Source organism: Ipomoea nil, unplaced genomic scaffold (assembly GCF_001879475.1).
Source record: "Ipomoea nil cultivar Tokyo-kokei standard unplaced genomic scaffold, Asagao_1.1 scaffold0688, whole genome shotgun sequence".
NCBI lineage: Eukaryota > Viridiplantae > Streptophyta > Magnoliopsida > Solanales > Convolvulaceae > Ipomoea > Ipomoea nil.
Window position 1 is genome coordinate 5,073,875 of NW_017617116.1, and position 25,110 is coordinate 5,098,984.

The following is a 25,110-nucleotide window of genomic DNA, read 5'->3' on the forward strand; positions in this document are numbered from 1 at the left end:
ATAAACTTTTTAAAAAAAAAACGTCTGCCGGAGACGAATGACCTGTCTTCGTCTTCAATCGGAGACGAAGGAGGAGGGGAGCGGGGAAGGGGCTGGCCAGCGGCCACCCCGATATTTTTTATTTTTAATTTTTTTAAGTTTTTAAGTTTTTATTTTTAATTTTAAAGTTTATTATTAAGAATGTCAACTCACCATCCATGTAAAGCAGGCAATCTGATGAAATTAGTGGTAACTTGTTATTAGGTGAAATTGCATGCATTTGAGATGTTCAGTGGCCTAATTGCACTTCTTCTTCTTTTTTCGTTCGGTGACATAATTAAATTTTCAGGTTACCTTCCGTGGCCAATTTAGACCTTATTCCTATAGATAATAATGTTAGCCTCATACTCTCTCCTAAATATGTTAGCCTCATACTTTCTCTCCTAAATTATGGTATGAAGTGGCTTATAATCATTGGGTGCAAATTAAATAGTGTCATATAGAATGAGAAATTAAGAAGGATTTTTTTTTAGAGATTTGAATACTCATATGAAAAAGGGCACTCAAGTTTTGTAATATGATCGGTTATCCTGTTTTCAATATGTGCAACCTGTTTGAATGGTATCTCTTACCCCTTCTCATCTTCCTATTTTCACTGCAAAAATTATATTTCACTTTCCTTTCATTTACACATTCCCAATATTTCAACATGGAAGAATCTCTCATTTTCCAAAGGATAATCTTCATCTTCATCGTCACCTTCTTCTCCATTGTCTGCAACCCGGATCCGGCCGTGCATGGTTTTCGTATATACCTGACTTCCGATTCTTCCGCAACCTCGCAATCAGGTTCTTCTCCAGATAACCCTTCCAGTTCTTCGATCTATTTCTCATACGATTCGAAACCAGATTTCTCCTACGATTCGAAAACTGATTTTTTCATCTCTTCATATGGCGACACAGATAATCAGCGATCCCTTCAGTCCATCTCCGCAACCACAGAGAACAGCGATGGGATTTCCGAGACTCAAATCTCCAGATCCGTCATTCATTCCGTCAACAAAGCCACGACGGACGACGACGACGGCGGCGGAACTGCAAAGCGTCCCGTCCCCAAAGGCAAGTCGGCCGGCGGCAGCGCAGATCGTGAGCTGAGGAAAATATGCAGCACGACGGAAAACCCTAGCCTCTGCGTGTCCACCGTGGCCCCGCGGCTGAAAAGCGGCGGAGCCAATGCACGCGCCGCCCTTGACATCTCCATCAAAGCGAGCCGCGATCTGGCGAAAACGGGAGCCGCGAAGGCTAAGAAGCTGGGCGTCAAGGAGTGCAAGGGGAAATTTAGAGATGCGATGGACAATTTCGACCTCGCGCGTAAGGCGTTCAAGAAGAAGGACGTAGGGACCATGAATTCCATGCTCAGTGCCGTCATAACTGATATGAGCGACTGCAGTGATAAGCTCTCCGGGTCGGGTTCGCCATTGATAAACCTTGCAGACAAGCTGGCTACCATGACTAGCAACTGCCTACTCATTATCCCCCAGATGCATTGATATCATATATGATATGATGCATATTACAATTTTCCCTCTTTTTTGGGGCACTAATTCATCCTACAAATTAAATTCATTTTCTGGGAAAATCACATTTTTTATCCAGATTATAAATCTAATCTCTCTTTTAATTTTTACAATTTCAAACATTGAACGGTTAAATACTATACTTTTATCTAACTCATTTTTCATTTTCTTTTTAAAACTTTAGAGACAATCAAATTAAACTTGTATTTTAATTTTGTATATAAGACTAATATATAGTTATAATTTTATATCAATGGATGATATAGGCAACCATGAGATGATGAGAGTACGTATCTTTTTTGTGTATTATGGTGGGCAAGGAATGTATGTTTAAACAAGAAATAGTAGTAATATAAAGACAAAATCTACCATTATTACAATTTATCTAACATGTGTGTTTGGTGGAAGTCTTGAAATGTGATTAGAGTAATTCATAAATTGATTAACTAGTTGTCTAGCTCTATTATAAGTTAATATATATGTAATATTTGTTGAATTAACATGAAAGAAAAACGATTCATTTATTCAAAATCCATCATTTTGTATTTATAAAACATTGTTTCATTTTATAGTCATATTTGGTAACATAGTTAGTTTATCAGTCAATTTTGATTTATTTGACCAGTATTAATTGTTTGACTTAGTTAAACATTATTATTTGATTAATTAGTTTTTTTTTTATCAAACTTATTACTCCAAAATGTTAAAATTTAAAAAGGACTCAAAATAGCTTTTTAAAAAAGTCATTTTGCATGTAATCAACTATAAGCTAATTTAGCAAACATCTTTCTACAATCAGTTAATACTATTAATTACTAAGACCCATTAACCCAATCAGGTAACAACTAATATGGATGTATCAAAATTGTACTGAATGAATAGCTCTAAGAGTCGTGTTCTGGTGTGAATGACGCGTCCAGGAGTGAATATACGAACCAACCAGCACGTGTCCAGATCTAGGTGCACATATAGTAATAACTAGGTGTACATGATCAATAAATGTTAACAAGGCAAAATTACATGCACTTGTAGGTGAAAGTAGAGATAGAATTACATGCACTTGTAGATGAAAGTATATGCACTTGTAGGTGAAAGTAGGTGCACCCGATCAATTAATGTTGACACGTAGCGCGCGCTGATTGGTTTACATTTCACACCTGGACGGCTATTCACACGAGATTGCGCCCCATAATTCTAATAAGATTTATTTCTTTAACAAAAATTCATATTTTGATTTATTTCACCAATTTCATTAATACAGCAGCGAAAGATATGCGTTGTACCACAATTTTAAATTAAGAAGAGAGATTGCAAGAAATAGCATTTTAAAGGACATTTCTTTTAATGCAACTGACTCTATTACATTGTAGTATCTGTTCAAACATATTTTCTCAACCTATTAAAATTAAACACAAAGAATCAACATTAAAAAAGAAGCTAAAGTTATAATTACAATAGTTTGTCAGCATGTTGCTATTGTATCTAGATTATTATGTTAGTAGAGCTACCTTATAACCTCATCAACTTCTTCATATATATATATATATATATATATATAAGAGGAAGAACTAACTTTCTATTGACTCTTTGAATAAAGGCGATGGAAGAAGACCCCTCAAAGCAAGTTTGCTATTCGCCGTGACACTGTGGTGGATCTGGAAATGGCGAAATGAGGCAGTATTCATTAACACACTCAAACCCCTAGGCTTCAAGATATTATGGATCAAAGCACAGGTCGAAGAGATAGACAATGCATTCGCTAAAGCATCAGGGAGATTGAATACACAGACTTCACCATCCTGGAACCAGCTATGCTAGGATAAACCACAGGCCAACTTCTTCAAATTGAATGTTGATGGCTCGGTCACAGGGAATTCAATCAAGGCTAGTTGCGGCGGATTAATCCGAGATAGCTTCGGAAATTGGCATCATGGATTCGCTTTCAACATAGGCAACTGCACCCCTTTCGAAGCAGAATCATGGGCCATAATAAAAGGTATTCAACTAGCAGTATTCAAGGGATGCAACAATCTGATCATTGAAAGCGACTCCACGAACGCTATTAATTACATCAAAGGGAACAGTCCTCCACGCACCGTGGCTCACAACATCCTTGAAGCTTGCGAAAAAGAACTCCGACGTCTTGAGAACTGGCAGGCTACGGCAATCGCCAGAGAGCAGAACTATGTCGCGATCGTCTAGCGTTCTTCTCCAGGAACTTCCCCCTGGAGTTCACATTTTGGCTTCACCACCGGAAGATATTTTGAATTTTCTTGAAGATGACATTGCTGGTTTCCCGTCATGGCGCTTCATGTACAATATACAGTAATTCGTTTTGTCTTGTTTGGGTTTCCCCCTTCTTAATGATATAAAAAAAAAACTTTCTATTGACTCTGTTACATTGTTTGGTTTCCCCCTTCTTAATGATATAAAAAAAAAAAAAAAAAATTCTATTGACTCTGTTACAATGTAGTATCTGTTTATTGCTACTTTCTCAACTTTCTTTAACTTGTGTAAGTTGCATGAAAGTGGATTCGCCCTTAAGTGCAAATATGGGTTCACTTGGAATTGCTTCTCGAATGTAAACTCAATTGACCACATCATATCGTAAAGTAAATTTAACATTTACACCCATCAAGATTTTAGACATGGACCTATTATAGTTACTTAATAAACTTGTAATAGTGGGACAACCCCAGTCAAATTAGTTGGGTTGAGTTAACACAATAACGTCACAAACACGATAAAGTTAAAATAGAGGCAATCCATTAAGGCTATGTTTGGAAACCCGGAAAATGACTTCTGGAAGTCATTTTCCGAGTTTTTGGTGTTTGGCTACACCTGGAAAATCCAGTCAACGGAAAACATTTTCCGTTGACTGGGGAAAATGAGCCCAATTTGGCGGAAAATGACTTCCGCCAAATTTGGGCGGAAGTCGTTTTCCGCCTTTCTCTTTCGTTATTATTATTATTTTTAAAAAAAAAAAAAAAAAATCTGGCGGAACCCAACTGGGTTCGCCGGAAGCCAATTTTTTTTTTTTTTTTTTTTTTGTTTTAAAAATATAAAATGAATTTTTAATTCAAAATAAAATATTTAATTATACTATTCTACTCATTTTTCAGAAAATGAACCAAACACACCAAAACAGTTTTCCAAATGCAACCAAACACTGGAAAAGGAAAATGTTTTCTGGAAAATGACTCATTTTCCAGAAACCATTTTTCAGAAGTCATTTTCCTGCTTTCCAAACAGACCCTAAGATTAATGTGTTTATATAGAGTTATAAACATGAACACAAACATTATTAGTTCAATGAATCCGTTACACATGTTAATATAATGTTATTTGCTAGTAGTAAATAATGGAAAGCTATAGATTGATCCAAATCTTATAGCCCATTATAGTAATTATGTGCACATTTTTTTTAAACCGACACTTGTGATACTAATTAGAGAAAAGTCAAGTCACGAATACATAATGAGGGGCATTATCTAAATAAAATAAAATAGTAAAAAAAAAAAATATTTAGAAGCAAACAGATCTTTGTATTCCCAGTTTTTCCATCCTGAGCACAACTACTAAATTCAGCCAAAAAAAAAAAAGGAAGAAAGAGGTTAGAATTCAATGAATGAAACAAAATGTATCAAGTGATCTGAAGACAGACTAGTTGGACTTGGAAACACAATAATGGCCTAACACATTCTAAATCATGCAAAAGATAGAGGGCAGGAAAATCATACACATCCAAAACGACAATTTCCACATGAGAAGTTCATTATCATTGCCTATACAATAAATACTTAAATGTCTAGACATCAAAATGATGAATCTTTCTTACAAATAGCATATCCATATTATTGATGATATGCTGCTACTAAAAGAGGAGGGGGGGGGGGGGGGGGGGGGGGGATATCAAAATGAAGAATAATGCCTTACATATAGATAAATATCTATGTTATTTATGCTACTATGGGGGCGAAACCACAAAATACCTGATAATTACATTACATATTTCCGCATTTGCTGGGATGGCAAATGCTAATAACCATGTATTTTACCATAACTTCGACTTAAGACTCGTCCATGAAGACAGCCCCATGACCATTTGCTTTCATGAACTTCTTCAACAGAAGAACAATTATGGCAATGGAAAGTCCAACAGCTGCCCAGGTGAATATGCGGTCATCAGCTTGTCTGGGGACCACCCTTTGTTCGGGCAAGCTGGGGACCACCCTTTGTTCGGGGTTCCGAAACACCCGCTGCTCATGCAGATGTACAGGGGGAACCTCTCTTGAGGTCTGCGCAGGATGCGCAACCAGTGGACGGGCTTCAACTTGTTCTTCTACAATCCCGTCAGCAGCGGATTGATCCGAATGCCTTACCTCAGAAGACTCTGCGCTAGTGTTTTGAGTAGTTTCCTGGGCATCACCATCTTTGTTTGTAGTCTGTTCTTCGGGGGATGCTGGGCTAGCTTGAGGAACCGGGGGTGCCTTGCTTTGCATGTACTCATGTATCTGCACAATGAGTAAATTGTAGGCACTAGAATCAGTTGTGATAAATTAGTTGTGTAAGTTGGGAGTTGGGGCAGGACAAACCTCATCTATCAGCTTTTGGCGTTCAGGGTTCCCAAATTTCGGAGCAGCCTCACGAGATTTTATTGCTAGAGCACGCCTTTCTTCCTTGGTGTAGTCCAATGATCCAAGGGCACCATTTGGGTTGGTTGGCATGAATGCAATCAGTGCAACCAATGCAGTCCGAACTGCAAGACATAAATAACAACAATGTAAGAACTACTGTCAGTGTTTCACTTCTGACACAACCTCACAGCAAATAAAGAAAGTATATGAATTTACACATAAAAATGGATTAAATTCTGACGACTATACATAGTTTCTTCCAATTAGAGTCATCATACAGAAGGCAATTGCTATAGACCTATAGTTGCTTTTATATGTTCTTTAACTGCCAGTATGGCTAATGGGAAAGAAGAGATGGGAGGTTAGTTCACCACTCCCAAACCCCAACAGCCTGCATATACTGTATGAATGTCTAATGGGAAAGAAGAGATGGAAGGTTAGTTGAGAGGATCTCTCTTAGCCTTAGTTTTAGGTGTTTGAAATCTATGGGTAGGATTAGTTCTTGTCTTATATAAATAGCTCTATACTTCCTTGTACATCTACACAGAACATATAGAAATATATACAAGTTAGTTCATTGTTTAACAATATTAATGCAGATAAAATTGAATGACTAAATTATTAACATACTCACCACTCCAGGATGGCTGCCAGTGTTCAGGATGATGGTTTGAAATACTCAAACAAATCTTGGTTTGAGTTTCAAATCGACCATTTGGCTGAAATGACAATCAATCTTCATTAGTAAACAACTAAAGTAAAACCAAACTCCATTTCTTTGGCAACTTCATACAGTGAAGTTAAATATTTTATTATTTTTTTTTTTAAAAGAAGAAGATATCATCCAAAGGAAACAAGTTTTTACAGTCAACAGCATGAAAGAAGGTGGCTTGAAAGGATATTCAGCTGGCAACTGGATTCGCCCATGGTAGATTCCACCCTCAAACTCTGAATCTCTGGGGCCCCTGATAGCAAATTGCCATTCAAATATATTCTCCTAAAAAAGTATGCAAATTTCAATTTTAGTTGCCTCACAATGATGGCACAGTATAATTACAACATCTACCATGCACAGCCTTCACCAAAGAAGGCTTTTTCTTGAGAACACAGCTTTTCCAAAGTAAACATATTTACAGCAGGTTGAATGAAACATTTGGGTATAAGAAACACAAGGGAAGTTCGGAACTGAAAAGTGCAGCAAGGTAGGATCAAAATACTCAAATCTATAGAAACATATTATACAATTTCATCACCTAATCACAACATACACGCAGCCCATTTAACAAAAATGAAAAATCAACAAGTGGAAAGGTGAATTGTATATCCAAAATCAACATGAGCACCATCAAACAAGGATAAATCAGCTCGCAAAATATAATTTTGATAATAACAATCACAATAATATCTCATAAAACTGCATATTATCATTTCAGATCCTATAAACGTGAAATTCCATCCCTAGAACGAAATCCAATCCAGAATCAAACACACTACAGGCTAAAATAGACATAATTTCGCAAGAAAAAAAAAAAAAAAAAAGGACCTCGAGAGGGAGGCTCATGAAATCATCGGAAGGGTTAGATTGCATCTCTTTGACCTCCTGAAGAATCCTCTTCACGGCCGGGTTCTTTAGATTGTACTTGTCTTCCGCCATCGTCCTCCGCCGTCAGCCCGCGATCACTGTAGATCCAATCTCGGCCGATTATAGGCTTTTATAGCCCACCGACGAAAAAGCTGCTTCGTTGCCCGATATGAGTGAGATCAGAGGACGCGCGTTCGTATGCGTTGTAGTTGTGGAGAGATAGAGGGGAGAGAGTCGTTGTTGACGGGTGCGGCATTTGAAGATGGTGGACACGTCATACGGATACAGGATGCTTGCGTGGCGGAAAATCGTTGGGTGGAGTGACGACTGACGACGGAGCGTCGTTCTCAGATATGTGGGCCTGTTGGGCTTTAGGATTTTATCTGGTTAAGCCAGATTTTTAGCCCGATCCAATTCGCCATTTTTTTTTTTAAAGCATTCGCCATGTTTCTATTGAGTTGTAAATTGTTTAAAAGTCCTATGATATTCAATTAAAATTTTTAAAACGTCTTTAAAAATTCATTAATCTTCAATTAAGACTTGTAATAAGTTGCTAAGCATCTTGTGTTCAGATTGCATGTAGTGACTTTTTTACATAGGAGGTTATGAGATCAAGCCTCATTGAATGCGTGTGTTGACTCTTTGTGCTTCACTACAAGTAGTAGCTTTCATATCTCAAAAATTAACATTTTTTATCTATATGCCTAAACAAACTGGGTTAATATCTCAGAGGTTCAACCTGACCTTTTCCTGATTGAGTTTTTTTAACAAGTTGGACATGCAACAAGTGTTACATGATGGGCCTTGGTCATTTGAGAATGCATCGTTGGTTTGTAGATTATTCAAACTGGAGGAGTTGTCAACACATGCTACGTTGAATTAGCTTCACTATTAGGTTAATGTCTATGACCTATCGTACGATTACTCAGGAGTTTGCGCGTTTTAATAGGTGGGGAATTACTGAGATCCTTTGTTGAGTTTGATAAGACTTTTTTTTTTTTTTTTTTTTTGGGGGGGGGGGGGGGGGGGGATGGCAAAGTTTCCATCAGATTAGGGTGGATGTGGATGTGACGGAGCCTTTGAAGAAGCGTATGAAATTATTTATGTGAAATTGTTCGTGGAAATTAGTTAATTTTAAGTATGAGAGACTACACACCTTTTTGTTTATTTTGTGGTCTTCTTGGTCACACTGACTAGTTTTGTATGGGGGATGAGATGAGCGTGGGTAGCTTTGGAGAACTATCTGTATGGAGGTTGGATGAGAGCGGGTGTGGGTAGGGGTGAGGCAAATTGGGGCCTCGTGGCTTGTTTCGGGTCCACCGACATGAGGATCAGGGACTTCGAGTGAGGTAGGTGAGGGATGGGGTGAACGCAGGGAGGGGACGAGGGGCTGGGGGTGACAGTGGGGCCGAAGCGACGGAGGTAAGACATGCGGGTGGAGGAAAAGAGTGAGGAGGAGGCGGTGATGGGCGAGGATTATCTTGCTTTGCTTATGGACAGTCATGGTCCCCATATATGCCCCGCACAATGAGTATTTTGAGATGGAACTATCATGGGTTGGGTGATCCACACACAACAAATCGAGAGGTGCATGACATGGTGTCTACAAAAAAACTTGATTTAGTGTTTGTTATGGAGACGAATGTGGGGCGGCCTCATGTTGTAAAAATGAAGACAGAAGCAAAGTGTAAAAATGACGCACCTTAAGTGTTGCAAATACGCACTTTAAGTGTTAGAATGATGCACCCTAAGTGTTAAAATGGCGCACCTGCAGTGTTAAAAATGACGTATGTTAAGTGTTACAAAGACGCACTTTAAGTGTTAAAATGACGCCCTGCGCACCTTAAAGGTTAAAATGGCGCACCTTAAGTGTTAAAATGACGCATATTAAGCTTTAAAAAGACGCACCTTAAGTTCTCAAGTGTAGAATTGACGCACCGTGCTTAAGTGTTAAAATGATGCACCTTAAGTGTTAAAATGACGCACCTTAAGTGTTAAAACGACTCACCTTAAGTACATAAAATACGCACCTTAAGTTTCAACAATATGTAAAATTACCAAAATGTCACCGCATATTTTTTAATTCGTGTTATCACTGCCATTGATATAGTCCAAATCAACAATCCATAATGAAGACAAATTTTTAAAAAAAATCGTGATAACATTATGATAATTTTGTGTAAATAAGTTCATATGGTATTTGTCTCCGAGTGCACAATTATGAGTCAATGTTTATTATATATTTTGCCTTTTTTGTTTCAATAATGTATAACTAAATTTATAATGAAATATATGTGATTTACAAACGATTTGTAAGAATAACTGTTTCAATAACACTTAAGTTGAATAAATTTCATTTTTGGTAGCATAATTACTTTGAATGCACATCTTTGTACCTTCCAGTGCATATTTCTGTGTCTTCAAGTGCATTCTTATGTGCCAGTGTTTATTATACTTTCGTCTTCTTTTCAACAACGTATAACTAAATTTATAATGAAATTTGCTAGATTTGCAAATGATTTGTATGTGTAATTGCTTCAATAACACTTAAGTTGGATAATCCACTTCCATAATTGCTTCGATTGCACATTTTTCGTGCATTCGAGTCCATCATTTTGACTTTTGAGTGTACGTTTTTGTGTTTTCAATTGTACATTTTTTTTAGGGAAAAGGGTCAAATAGACCCTCAAACTTTTGCTAAAGAGTTAATTAGACCCTCCAACTTTTTAAAGGTGTAATTACACCCCTAAACAATGCATTTTGAGACAATGAAGCCCAAATACAGGTAAATGACCTGCTATCAAAGGTCACGGAAAATCCAACGTATTCCCGACATATTTCTGACGTATTTCCGGCAAAAAGTGACCGGCGACGGTCACCGGTCAAGAACCTTCTCCGGCAACGGTGGAGAAGGCCACCACTGTGGTGGCCTTCTCAACCGGAGAAGGCAACCCAGATTTGGGTTGCCTTCTCCAGCGAGAAGGCAACCCAAATCTGGGTTGCCTTCTCTGGACGAGAAGGCCACCACAGTGGTGGCCTTCTCGCCGGAGAAGGCAACCCAAATCTGGGTTGCCTTCTCCGGTTGAGAAAGCCACCACAGTGGTGGCCTTCTCGCCGGAGAAGGCAACCCAAATCTGGGTTGCCTTCTCCACCATTGCCGGAGAAGGTTTTTGACCGGCGACCGGTGACCGTCGCCGGTCACTTTTTACCGGAAAATACGCCGGAAGTATGCCGGATCTTCTGTGACCTTTGATAGCAGGTCATTTACCTGTATTTGGGCTTCGTTGCCTTAAAATGCATTGTTCAAGGGTGTAATTGCACCTTTAAAAAATTGGAGGGTCTAATTGACTCTTTAGCAAAAGTTTGAGGGCCTATTTGACCCTTTTTCCCTTTTTTTTTTTATTCAAAATGTAATTTTTTTAAAGAGCAGTAAATGTGGACGAAATTAATGTATGAGATTTATGAGCATTTTTCACCTGGAAACTATTTAGCCAGGTAGCTTGTAGCCCAATAGCTCTCGTAAATGGGAGGTCCTATCTTTTGTGTGCCTCTTTCAACGGATGATGGTCGGAGCTTCAGACCGATATCCCCCTGTAAATGGACCCTTATGAGCATCTAAAATTTCTTTTAGTCCATGAATATGGGGTAAAAAAGCCAAAATAAGGCTCTGTTTGGCAAACATAGCTGAAAAGCTATAAGCTAGGAGCTGAAAGCTGAAAAGGAGCTGAAAGCTGAAAAGCTATAAGCTCGGAGCTGAAAACTGAAGAGCTGTTAAGCTAGCTGTTATGATTGAAAGTGTTTGGTAAAATTAGCTTTTTGATAAGCTGATAAATGTAAAAAGACTAAAAATGACATATTCATAAAATTTAAATTAGTTTGTTTACATATTAAAATTTAACATTTTGTCTTTAAAAAAAATTAACATTTTGAAATAAAACTATTAGCATAATCATGATTGAAGTAGCAATATTGTTGCAAATCTCATAATAATAATAATAATAATAATAATAATAATAATAATAATAATAATAATAATATTATTATTATTATTATTATTATTAATATTAATATTAATATTATTATTATTATTATTATTATTATTATTATTATTATTATTATTATTATTATTATTATTATTATTATTATTATTATTATTATTATAATATTTGCGGTGAAAGTTGTGGATAAAGGATAAGAGAAAAAGGTTTTAATTGAGAAGGGTAAATTATGTTATTTCTTTAAAATAATAAGGATAAAGATGGAAAAAAAGTTAGGAAGCTAGGAGCTTATTTTGAAACGAAGGTAGCATTCCCAAAATAAGCTCTTATTTAAGCTAGGAGCTTATTTTGGGAACATTACCAAACAGAGCTTATAGCTCATTAATAGCTCGAAATAAACTATAAGCTCCTAAATAAGCTCTGCCAAACAGAGCCTTAAGTGATTTTAGCATAGGTTCAAATCTCAGTGGGGGTATTGCCTCTTTGTGATTCAATTGGTTGAGAAAGGAGTTATACCCAAAATGACCGTAAACTATAATGATTTTTTCCAATTTCGTCCTATACGACTTTGGTGACATAATGTAGTACCAGACTTTTGTGTTTTTGCTCAATTTAGTCATCTGTTTATTATTCCATCAATTTGGTGTTAATTAGATAGACAATTCAGTAATTTCAATATTAACATCTCTTTACTCCTAGACATGCGAAGTGCGAAATCTCTATTTATTTTACGAATTATTTCCAAACTCGCGAATATAAAATTTGATTCACAGGTCCGAGAGTAATTCGTAAAAGAAAGAGAGATTTCGCACTTTGCAATGTTGAGAATAAAAAGATGTCAATATTGAGATTATTGAATTGTTCATTTATTTAACACCAATTTGATAGAATAATAAAAAAGATTACTAAATTAAGCAAAAATACAAAAGTCTTAGAATTATATTAGGTCACCAAAGTTATTTAAGAGAAAAACAATCATATTGGAGGAGAGTTTTTTGCACTTTTGGTCCCACGACTATAGTGGCACTATCAGAATTGATCCACGACTTTCAGACCTTGCAATTTTAGTCCACGACTATTGTTTTTTTTGGCAAAAATGGTCCTTCCGACCACTTTTCTGTCAAAATTCTACCGGAGTAAAATTTCTTCATTTTTAAGAGGGCTAAATTTGACATTTCCCTTAACAATTCTTCCTAGATAAAAAATAATTCTTTATTTCAAAATATGGCAGCAAACAATCAGTAATACAAGCCTCTTAAACATGTTAACTTTAGCCTTTTTAAAAATGGATAAATTTTACTCTGGTGAAATTTTGACGAAAAAGTTGTCAAAAAACAATAATCGTGGACTAAAATTGCAAAGTTTGAAAGTCATAGATCAATTCTGCTACTATAGTCGTGGAACTAAAAGTGCAAAAAACTCTATTAGAGGACATTTTGAATAATAATTGGTTGAGAAAGTATCTATGAATATATGTATATCTCCTCGCTCATATATCTCTTTTTTGGATATTTATTTTTTTTTGCACTTTGCACAGTGGGGCGTCAAGAAAGATATAAAACGCGATTTTCAACTCAACCTCCACCTCCTCCACTCTCCTCCATCTCTCTCTGCTCTGCGAACCCGAAGATATCTCGCAGAGATTTTGTACGCAAAAATACTCAGAGCTCCCTCTCACTATATCTAAAACCCTTGTGTTTTTACCGACCAATTTTCATTTTGAATTTTTTTCGTTCGGTTTTGCGCAAGTATTTCTTCCCCTTCCATCTCCATTCTCACTTCGCTGGGAATTCCACTCAGGCAATTGAGCGGCGCCGTCCTCCTCCGCCAGGTGCAAATTTCACTTTCCAATTTTGGGAGCGCATGAAAAATGCGTTTTTGTGTGTTTGCGTTGCCCCGGCCGGTAATTGGATCTTAAATTGAGCCGTGGTATGAGTTATTGGCTTGTGTATCTGTGTTTTTCTGTGGCGGTTTTAGTGCGGGTTCGTGAATGACTTAAAAATTTGTTGGATTTGTGTTTGAATGCTACAGTGGAACGGTTATGGGGTGTGGTCGGTCGAGGAATCGTGTTGCCGAGTTCCGAGTTTCCGGCTATTCCCCCTCGGGTTAATTCGGTCCGTTGCATAGAAAAAGTTGGAGTTCTCAGCTATTTGGTTGTCTGTTCATTGTTTTCTCGGTAAGATTTCTTACTCTGATTTCTGCATTGTGTAGTGACTCTATGCAGGTTGTTGCCCTTTAATTCATTCAGTACTTGAGTTAGGATTTACTGGCATTTGGTGGTGAACATATTATTTTAAGTGAATTTTAGTTGAAATAATGTTAATGTAGTAATTAGGGTTTCTGTGGAAGAATTATGTATATGAACTACTTCTAACTTTCATGCCTTAATATTTTTGGTGGTGGCTGAACTTTCCTACATAAAATTTAGTGGCTGCAAAGTTAGTTTTATTTTGTGTACTGTTCTAGTAAGAGTGAGATATTGGAAACATGTAGGATTGTAGGAAGTTAACAGATTATCATAAGCCTTGATCCCAACATAGCCTAGGAGACTCTACATATTAACATGGAATAGAATAACTTATTAGGTCTTTTTTGACTGTCATTGGATTGAAGCTTTATTGATCAAGCATAGTTCAACGAGGAAGTTGATCTCTTTTGATACCCCTCCTCTGGTCCAACCACCAAACACCCCCTGATTGGAAATGTAGCTTATGCAAGCAAGTCATTCTTCCAAACCAATTCATGATTTAAGTTTTGTGATCTAAACAAGCCAAGTTGAGTGAAATAAATTGGCTGTTCAAGTCTGGTTGCTCAATGATGAGGCTGAATATTAAATTTGTTTGATTTGCTGATTTTTTCTTGGAGGTAAATATCTTTTTTCTCATAAGAAGGTAAGGAATCAATGCTTCTTTATTGACAAATACAAGTTAATCTTAATGTATCCTACTTAAGACATTTCCACTTAATCAAGAAAACAATGCTCTGTAGTCTAGAATCTCCTTGTATAATCCTAGATTTGTGTATTGTAGGTCTATCAACCAAACATGTTCTTAATTGAGTTCCCAACAAATAACAGAATAGCCCAATGACATTGTTTTTTACTCCTATTTTTTCTTTATGATGATTAGAATTATTTTCAGCACTTTTATTCCCCTTAAGCATTGATTATTACTTTACTTTTTTCATCTTAAATGTTTGAATTCTGATGATTTTGTGGTAATATGATTTTATATTGTTGCTTTCTAGGCCTTACTAGATAAGATGGATTTTCGGAAGTGCATTTCCCCTTGTGTTTCTCCCGCTGGGAATATGAAATCGTTGAGTTTCTCCTGTAAGGCAAAAGAAAAAGCTCATTTGTTGGATCCACAAATAAAAACAACTGAGACTGATATGGATATTGACATGGGGGAGGTATACTTTTTAATTATGCATTTCCTATCAATGGGGCCATGCCACAAAACTTATGGACAGTTTTGGAATGAACTTCTGGAAAATCAACTTTTACCCCGAAGATATCACGCATGGTATTCGAGGAGTGGCATAAAGAGTGGGGATGAGAATGATGATGGCATATCATTTCCACTAAGTTATAATAAACTGGCTGAAAGGTAATCTGCTACACTACTTTTCCAGTCTATAAGCTTTGAACTTAGCCTAGATAACTTTCAAATGTTTATCAAAAAATAAAAGGAAAAAGAAAGTTTTTACATAGCAATTCTTGGATGGTTTAATTGGCATTTTTAGTCCTAGCTCTACTTGGTGTAAAGTCTCAAGTCCTCATGATGGACTGAGTAGTAATGTATGGATCTTTTCCTCCAATTTAAATAAATATTGTTGTTTACTCTGGCTTATGGAAATACGCATTGCTTTGAATCCTTCTCTTATATTCCAAATATATTTCTTGTGTAGTACATCTGATGAATGATGGTAGTTTATGCATGGGCAGGTATCCTCATGTTGAGAAGGATCACTTAGTGAAGCTTTTGAAGCAACTGTTGTTGAGTGCAGCAGTTCCTTCACGTGAGGCAGTTGGTGGGAACACTATAAATGCTGCTACTGTTCCAACTCTCTTGGGAACTGATTCCTTTTCACTTCTGAGTAGTATGTGATCTTAGTTTCATGTTTTTTTTGCCTATTATGATCATATTTACATGACCAGTTGTTAGCTTGCAAACTTTTCTGCTTTAACTTGAGATGTTTAATGGGCCTTTTTAATGATACCAGTTCTTTTGGTGTCCACTCTCTCCCCCTCTCAGGTGATCAGAATAAGAGGAATGATGATGTCACACGTCCACCGGGTTACTTACGTTGGCCTCACATGCAAGCGGATCAAGTGCGTGGACTAAGTTTGAGAGAAATTGGCGGTGGCTTTGCAAGACATCACCGCGCACCATCTAATCGCGCTGCATGTTATGCCATTGCAAAACCATCTACAATGGTGCAGAAAATGGAAAACATTAAGAAGGTCAGAGGGCATCGCAATGCTGTTTATTGTGGTAAGACACTTTATACTATTCTTTTACATTTATTAAACCCAGAACCTTTATAAACTTGGAATCTATTTAGTGAAATTTGACTTCATTCATTTATGGTACTAATCTGTAATGTCTCTAATCATGTCATGTGCTTGAGTGCTTCACATTCTTCTTCTGAAATATGATTTTGTCGAAAGGATCAATACTTTAATAGCTTTCCTTCTGGCAGATTAAGTGAACATTGTTTGTCCTGAATGTAAAGAAACAGGGTCTTTAGTTTATGAGGATACTTGCACAATGTTATAGTTTGGTCCTGCAAGTGACATGGTCATACTTTTTGATATTCACTCTCTCTCATTTATACATCCTTTTCTTTTTTAGTACAAAATTGTCTCATTTCAGAAGTAGAATTTTTTTCCTACAAAAGGTACTATGGGCCCCTCTTTTATACAGAGTACTTGTAATACATTGAAAACAACCATGTTTCAAGCCTTTTTCCCTACTATCTAACAAATATAAACAATTATTCTAGTCTTAATCTCTGCACCCAATTGGCCATACCCACAAGGACAGACACGTTGGGATGGAGGAGGGAGTATTCATTGTATTGCAAAATAGACTTTAAATTAGAATTTACCAAGCTCTCTTTGATTAGGCCTTTTTAATTCCTTATTTTACATTAATATTAATAGACTAAACTTAGGTGTATTGCCGAGTTACTCTATGTCTCTATGTTGAATTTTAATCATAGATTTGAATGGTTATAAATTTACTTGCTTCACTTCAGCTATATTTGATCGGTCTGGGAGATATGTCATCACTGGTTCAGATGATCGCCTTGTTAAAATCTGGTCAATGGAAACAGCATATTGTTTGGCCAGCTGCCGAGGGCATGAAGTAAGAGTAGTAACTGAATCTTATTAGCTCTTAATGTTTGCTTTTATTCAAGTTGACATGCTATGCTTTTATTTTAAGGGTGATATTACAGACCTGGCGGTCAACTTCAACAACACTTTGGTGGCTTCTGCTTCAAATGACTATATCATCCGAGTTGTAATATGCTTAATTTCAAGTCAGCTTATATGTTGCATATGTATATATTACGTATAGCTGTCTAAGCATTATTCCTTTCTCTTGGCAGTGGCGCTTACCTGATGGGTTGCCAATTTCTGTCTTACGGGGCCATTCTGCAGCTGTGACTGCTATTGCATTTAGTCCACGGCCTGGTTCTGTTTATCAGCTCTTATCGTAAGCTAATTTTCTTTTCAAAAAACAACTTCACTATTCTTTGAACTGCTAATTGATTTTTATATTAAACTTCATGTTCAAATTATTGAAAAAGGTACTTGTATAGCCTTTATCTACCATATTTTTCATCTTTCAATTCTTTCCAATATTAGCTAGCATTGGCCTTAAGACACTGTCATACTGACTTTAGTTCTGACTTACTGATTATATGAATGATTTCAAGACTTAATCTTCTTGAACTGCAAGTCTCAAGTTGGCACTAGTTCTTTCATACTGCTGTTTCCTTTTGCTTCACTCATCTATTTTTTTTTTTTAAGTTGTAGTGAATGGGCATTTACAGTGTAGTCTTTAATGTGTTACATGTCTGATTCAGCTCTTGCTCTGCACATCTTTTATGTGCTAATGCTACTGTTGGCACTACAGATCATCTGATGATGGAACATGCCGAATTTGGGATGCTAGGCATTCCCAGTTTAGTCCACGAGTGTATGTACCAAAACCCCCAGAATCAGTTGCTGGTATGGTGTTGCTTTTTAGGTAGTTATTTACAACTACTGATTTCAGTAGAGGTATTTTACTTAAGAATCTGCTTATTTGGTTGTAGGGCCAAACACTCTTGTACAAAGTCACTCGATCTTCTGCTGTTCATTCAATGCTAGTGGAACCTTTTTTGTTACTGGCAGTTCAGACTTTATTGCACGGGTAAATCAACCTTTGTGAATTGAATTGTATATTTACTCACTTTCTCACCATTGCATTCTGTGAACGTGGCCATATTCTGTCCTAACTGGATGTAGTGACTTGCAGGTCTGGAATGCTTCTAAATCCAATACAGATGACTTAGAAAAGCCTAACTATGAGATAGATGTTTTAGCAGGACATGAGAACGATGTAAATTATGTGCAGTTCAGGTTTGCTAGCTTGGATATTTTCTGACATTCCCATTCATACTATTCATGTTAATATTTGATTCTGCGGTAATGATGTAGTGGCTCTGCTGTGACATCAAGATATTCTCTCTCTGATTCTTCAAAGGAAGAAAATATTCCAAAATTCAAAAACTCATGGTGCGTGTGCTTTTGGCCTAGATTTTTCTTTGGTACTATTAACAGAGTGATACATGGGATCTGTAACTTTTAATTTTAATTTTTTAGGTTTACTCATGACAACATTGTCACATGCTCTCGTGATGGCAGTGCAATTATATGGATACCCAGACCACGTCGATCACATGTGAGCTTTCCTTTGCATGGGAATCTTTTCAATAGTTTTCTCAAAAGGCATTGAGAATTTTGTTTGTAATTGGATCTAGGGTTATCTAGTTTGTGGTGTGTTTTAATGTATATATTCCATGTTTTAGGGAAAGAGTGGACGCTGGCAGAAAGCATATCATCTGAAAGTCCCCCCACCACCAATGCCGCCTCAACCTCCTCGAGGAGGTCCACGCCAAAGAATTCTTCCAACTCCTCGTGGGGTTAATATGATAGTGTGGAGCTTGGATAACCGCTTTGTTCTTGCTGCTATAATGGGTATATCACGTGCATATTCCTAATTGTGAAATATATTTTTGGTTTTGCAAACCTTTGCTTGCATGCATTCTGTGGCACTTTTAGTTTTCTGATTATTTAGGAGAAATATTATAACTATACTACTATGAAATATCCTAAGTGGGACTAACTGATATTCTAACATAATTTATCGACAATATTGTTTCAGCAGTCCTGCTTGATTGCTTTCTATAAGATTCGTATGCGCCACTGAGCTCATTTTCCAACATGTTTCTTAACCAATATGATCAGTAGTTTGTCATTATCCAAAAAGCTTGTTTTTGGCTGTTGGTTCCACATGATATTCTTACATGCCCTTCCCTTTCATCTGATTTGTAAATAGATAAGCTTTATGCTGTTTTCATATGCTTGTCATGTTTTAGCTACTCTCATAGCTTCACTTACAATGACTTTCTTTTACTTTGTAGATTGCAGAATATGTGTCTGGAATGCGGTTGATGGAAGTTTAGTGCACTCTTTGACCGGTCATACTGCATCTGTGAGTTTTGTACAGTTTGCACACAATTTGTTGTGGGATGTTTGCACAACCTAAAATCATAATATTTTCAGATTACATTCATTGCCAACTAATACTTTTCTTGCATGCCACTGTCTGATCATGTCACTTTTTGATTGTTGCAGACCTATGTCCTGGATGTTCATCCTTTTAATCCTCGAATAGCAATGAGTGCTGGATATGATGGGAAAACAATTGTATGGGATGTGAGTTTACTCTCTTGATTTCTAGTTCTATTTATCATTTTTATGGGTAAATTGTTTCAGGGCTTGAATCCCTGACATAACTAGGATGTGTGATCATATTGTTACAGAACCAGCCAACCAGGGGCTGACATTTATTAATATTCTCACATTTATCAATTGAAATTCTATTTCCATACATCTTGATTAACATTTTTTGCCTCTTCCCTTTTCAACCAAATCCTCAAAAAATTGCAGATCTGGGAAGGTGCACCTATTCGAACCTATGAAATTGGGAGATTCAAGCTGGTTGATGGAAAGTTTTCCCCGTAAGTTGATACTTTAACATATTAGCATTCTTGGAAATTGGATGAGAGGGGTGGGGACATTATTCATCTCATTTCATTTTCAATTTCAGAGACAGTTAGAAAGTGGAACATAAGTAATCAGTTACATGTACACCATTGGTTTTGATGTCAAAATCTTGTCTTTTCTTCCAGAGATGGAACATCGATTATACTTTCTGATGATGTTGGTCAATTATATATTTTAAACACGGGAGAAGGAGAATCCCAGAAAGATGCTAAATATGACCAGGTTTATTTGAGTTCCATAAATTCTTTAACTGTAGACTCAGTTATTGGTTTGATTAATGAATGCCTAAAACAATGTCTTCACAGTTCTTCCTTGGAGACTATCGCCCTCTTGTTCAAGATACAAATGGTAATGTCCTTGATCAGGTAGGTTTCTGTTTCCATTATTCTCTGCTCATCCCTTTGCATAATGAGCTGTAAATGTATCTCAATTACACAAAGTCAATATACTCACTTAAAGTTTCTATCATATTGGATTATTGTAATAAATTATTCTTTTTTCTTTGTTGGATAGGAAGACTGGGCGATAAACTAATTTTTATACCTCAAAAAGTGTCAACAAATGAAAATATAATAGCAAATAACTAACCAGAATGAGTAAATTCACTAAATTGTATATTTAGAATTTGCTCTCAAATTCTGTAAGTTGTCTAAAAAATTATAGACAAATAACCAAGTAATATTTGTGACCTAAAATAATTAAAAATTGTTACAATACTCAGCCTATATACTATTTCATATTATGGAGTTGTAAATTTGTAAATCAAAAGCCATTATGTAACAAAGTGAAATGAGAAAATGCTTTTGCAATTAACATTTGAATAAAAAGATAGAAAAAGAGTCCAGGCTCTGGTAGTCTGGTTTTGTATTTGTTGTATGATATGTGTGTGTTTTCTTGGTAAAAAAAAATGAATTTGCAATTTTTTACTGGTTTAGGAAACTCAACTTGCTCCATACCGGAGGAACATGCAAGATCTCCTCTGTGATTCAGGTTCTTTTCATTCTGCTATTTTTTGAATGTTAATATTGTCTGTTTTCTTCTCTCTTCGAAATAGTATACTCACTAGTCAAATAATGACAGTCATGATTCCATATCCTGAGCCTTATCAGAGCATGTACCAAAAGAGGCGGTTAGGAGCTTTGGGTATAGAGTGGCGCCCATCATCTATCAGATTTGCAGTTGGTCCTGATGTCACCCTGGACCAAGATTACCCAATGCTTCCCATTGCAGACTTAGAGATGTTGATTGAACCCCTCCCTGGGATTATTGATGCAATGGACTGGGAACCTGCAATTGAGAATCTAAGTGAGGATACAGATTCGGAGTATCATGTTACTGAAGATACTTCTGGAGGGGAGCAAGGAAGTCTTAGTTCCAATGCTCCAGGTGATCCAGCAAGCAGTGAGGGAGACAGTGATGAAGACACTCAGCGAGATAGCCGTCGTAGATCAAAACGGAAAAAACAGAAAGGGGAAGTAAGTTCATTTCTTTTTATTTTATTGTGGTATACTTTTTACCCAGGTGTGGAAATTAATTCAGTTTCCTCAATTCAGGTTGAGATCATGTCATCTTTTGGAAGGCGTGTGAAGAGGAAGAACATGGATGAGTATGAGGGCAGTTCACTTAGAAACAACCATGGTAGGAAATCAAGAAATGGTCGGAAAACTTCAAAGAAGAAGTCTTCAAAATCTTCTAGACCAAGGAGAGCTGCTGCACGCAATGCTCTTCACTTGTTTTCCCGAATTACAGGAGCATCTGCAGATGGAGAAGATGAAGATTGCTCTGAAGGTGATTCATCAGAAAGTAAATCTACGGTTCAGGACTCATACACTGAAAGTGAGGAATCAGATGTATCCTTGCATGATGAACATCATGGGCACTCAAAGGGGAAAGAAGTATGTCTGGATCAGTCTGAGGATATGGGTATGCTTCTCCAAGATCCTAAATCTCATTTGAATTATGGAAACAGGAAAAGATTGGTTCTCAAGTTGCCAAATCGTGATTCAAATAGAGCTGCACCACCCCAAAGTGCTAAATTGGAGTATGAAAGCGAGTCTGCTCAAGCTGGTCCATCATCAACAGCTTTTCACGAGGCTGATGGTGCGCCTGAATACAAGTCTCAGGGTAACTTGCCTGGGCTTACAGATAATGATGGAACAGAAAGAAATGAGACGAGACAACTACGGTCACAACATTTCTATCTCCTTGATGGATGCAAAGGTGGGAACATGAGATGGGGAGGAGTTAGATCTCGTACATCTAAACATTCGAGGATAGGAGATCTGCCACAATCAGGCTCACATGCTGGAGTGAACTTAAACGTCAGTGGACATGTTCAGACAGAAAATGTCATTGATGAGCATTCCACAATGGAAAACGAGTGTGAAAGAATTTATCCTAGTTCTGGATTCCAAAATCATGAGGATAATGGAATGATTCATTCCAGTGAGCCTTCTCCTCACACTGGTATGCTTGGAAATTCAGAGGGTGCAGAAACTGCTGAAAAGTATGTAGATGAGTGCAAGAATTCCGAAGAATTGCCAACATGCTCTCATAAAATTGCTGATAATCCAGATGTGCCTTCTGTTCCTTGTGCTAATGGGACCGGTGATCACCCTCCCCTCAAAGATAGAGTTACAGGTATCCCGACAAGGCTGCGGATAAGATCAAAGCTTCTCTCTGCTGACCTTGATAGTTGTAGTAAGACAGATGAGAAATCTGCATTGGAGATTTCTAGGCTCAATCCCTGCTGTGCTGCAGATGATGCATCTCAAGAGACTCCGAAGATTTTAAGTTCCAACCTACCATGTAATGACAACTTTGAGAGACCAAGTGTGGATAATGGGCTCGATGAAAAGCAGGTGGAGCAAGACAGTGCTGGTGGAGCTACTGGATCTTCTGTTCAGGACTCAAAGCAGTTGCAGTCAGAGGATAGGATGTTCAGTGCTGTCTATAGAAGATCAAGATTTGGCAGGGGTAGAAGTAACGTAGAATGTCTTGGTGGTGGAAGCATGGAAACCAGTACATCAAACAGTCAGAGCCTTACTCCTGCTGAAGGAAATGGTAACATAGGTGAAGCGGTCCGTAGAACAAGATCTATCAGGCTGAGGTCAACAAGTGGTGATATAAATCTCTCAGGCAGCAATCTCAGATTTAGGAAGCCCCGTGATCACACAGTACCCCCATCAACTAGTTTGGAAAGGGCTTCAGGTAATAGAGGAGGTGATGAAAGCCCCAATGATGAATCACGATCTAATTCGAAAGTTGCTGTTGGAGTGAGATCTACTAGAATAAGGAGAAGCAGTTTTTACATCCGTGAGCCTAGTCCTCCAGATAGAAGGAAGTCAAATCAATCAGCAAAAAGTTCATGGTTGATGTTAGTAGCAAGGGAAGAGCACCGGTATATCCCTCAGCAAAGGGATGAAGTTGTGTATTTGAGACAGGTAGCTACTTCCTTTTCATTTTTGCTGTGTTTTTGTGAACTCTTTACTGTTCTGTTCCTACTTAACTGTCCTTACGGCATGACCATTTTTTTCTTCAGGGCCATGAGGAGTACATAAGTGAATGTGACTTAAGGGATAGACGCCCTTGGGAAACAGTCAGGGGGAATATAAGTGCAGTTGAATTTTGCAGGGTTGAAGCACTTGAGTATACTTCCCGTCCAGGTTCAGGAGAGAGTTGCTCTAAAATGACACTTAAATTTATAGATCCTTCATCTGCAGTGTCAGGTAAAACATTTCAGTTGACACTGCCCGAAGTAACCGGTTTTCCTGATTTCCTTGTTGAGAGAACTAAATATGATGTGGCTATGGAGAGGAACTGGACTACCAGGGATAAATGCCGTGTCTGGTGGAAAAACGAGGGTGAAGAAGATGGGGATTGGTGGGAAGGTCGAATTATTGGTGTGCAAGCTAAATCTCCGGAATATCCAGATAGTCCTTGGGAAAGGTACATTGTGAGATACAAGAAGGGTGATCCATCAGAACAACATCGACATAGTCCTTGGGAACTATTTGACTCTAATACTCAATGGAATCACCCTCAGATTGATGAGAATATCAGAGCCAGGCTGCTGAATGCCATGGACAAGCTGGAGCAATCTGGAAACAAAGCTCAGGTATACACTATTTGCTATGTTCATTGCAGGCAGCAGCATATGTTTCATTGAAAATGTATCCTCACAATCTTTTAAATTTTATATGTCAGGATAATTATGGGGTAGAAAAAATGAGACAAGTTTCACAGAGGTCACAATTCATAAACAGGTGTGTTCTTCTAATCACGTTACTTCATTCAACTGTTTCTTCTTATATTCATAAGACAAGACATCATTGTGTTTATAAGCAATGCATGTATTTATAGATTATGTTCATATTTAGTCAAACACGGTAGTCCTGATTCACTTGGGAAATTTCCTTTTCAATTTATAGGTTCCCTGTGCCCTTGTCTCTTGAAATCATCCATGCTAGACTGAAGAACAACTACTATAGACGGTTGGATGCAGTGAAGCACGACATAGACGTGATGCTGTTGAATGCTGAATCTTACTTTGGAAGAAGCGCTGAACTTTCAAAAAAAATCAAACAATTGTCAAGCTTCCTTACTAAAACCCTTTCATCTTTGTAGCCGCCGCCTACCTTGATACAATTTTGTAGAAAGCTTATACTGCATTGATTTAAGCAAAGCAAAGATGTCCATAAAACTTTACAGGAAAAGGTAGGGAAAGAAAATAAGATCTTTCTTTTACTAGGTTTTTAGCGCAGCCAGCTTTAAGCCTTAACCAACCTTTCAGAGAAGTAGTAGATTTTGATCAGAGGGGATACTGGGGATACATATGACAAAGAAAGGCTTAGCGGAAAGTAGTATCATGGTGCTGGAAAAATTGTCCAGCAATTCATTTGTATAGTGTATGAGATTGAAATTTGTCATTAATTAATTCAAAGTTTATTCCTTAGCTTCTATTCTGTTTGCTTCATCATTTGTGCTTCAATACA

At 37.3% G+C, this 25,110-nt stretch overlaps 3 protein-coding genes across 3 annotated transcripts; 2 read left to right on the forward strand and 1 right to left on the reverse strand.

The window, feature by feature from the left end:
* Positions 1–688: 688 nt before the first annotated feature.
* Positions 689–1,735, forward strand: LOC109175441. Its single transcript, XM_019324701.1, has 2 exons — positions 689–827; positions 942–1,735. The coding sequence occupies exons 1-2, from the start codon at positions 689–691 to the stop codon at positions 1,526–1,528; spliced, it is 726 nt and encodes a 241-aa protein (XP_019180246.1). The 3' UTR covers positions 1,529–1,735.
* Positions 1,736–5,292: 3,557 nt separating this feature from the next.
* Positions 5,293–8,016, reverse strand: LOC109175672 (ubiquitin-conjugating enzyme E2 32). The gene is made up of 5 exons (XM_019324990.1): positions 7,736–8,016; positions 7,058–7,189; positions 6,827–6,911; positions 6,151–6,314; positions 5,293–6,069 (listed from the first exon to the last, which is right to left on the reverse strand). Exons 1-5 carry the CDS (start codon positions 7,844–7,846, stop codon positions 5,626–5,628), a joined length of 936 nt encoding a protein of 311 aa, XP_019180535.1. The 5' UTR covers positions 7,847–8,016; the 3' UTR covers positions 5,293–5,625.
* Positions 8,017–13,300: 5,284 nt separating this feature from the next.
* On the forward strand, positions 13,301–25,070 carry LOC109175670 (PH-interacting protein). Its single transcript, XM_019324989.1, has 25 exons — positions 13,301–13,701; positions 13,804–13,948; positions 15,019–15,380; positions 15,719–15,873; positions 16,029–16,268; positions 17,035–17,144; positions 17,223–17,300; positions 17,389–17,495; positions 17,919–18,013; positions 18,100–18,197; positions 18,303–18,406; positions 18,485–18,562; positions 18,650–18,728; positions 18,856–19,024; positions 19,471–19,541; positions 19,685–19,765; positions 20,000–20,070; positions 20,242–20,338; positions 20,422–20,481; positions 21,052–21,106; positions 21,197–21,591; positions 21,670–23,559; positions 23,658–24,233; positions 24,323–24,381; positions 24,547–25,070. The coding sequence occupies exons 3-25, from the start codon at positions 15,034–15,036 to the stop codon at positions 24,740–24,742; spliced, it is 5,211 nt and encodes a 1,736-aa protein (XP_019180534.1). The 5' UTR covers positions 13,301–13,701; positions 13,804–13,948; positions 15,019–15,033; the 3' UTR covers positions 24,743–25,070.
* Positions 25,071–25,110: the final 40 nt, after the last annotated feature.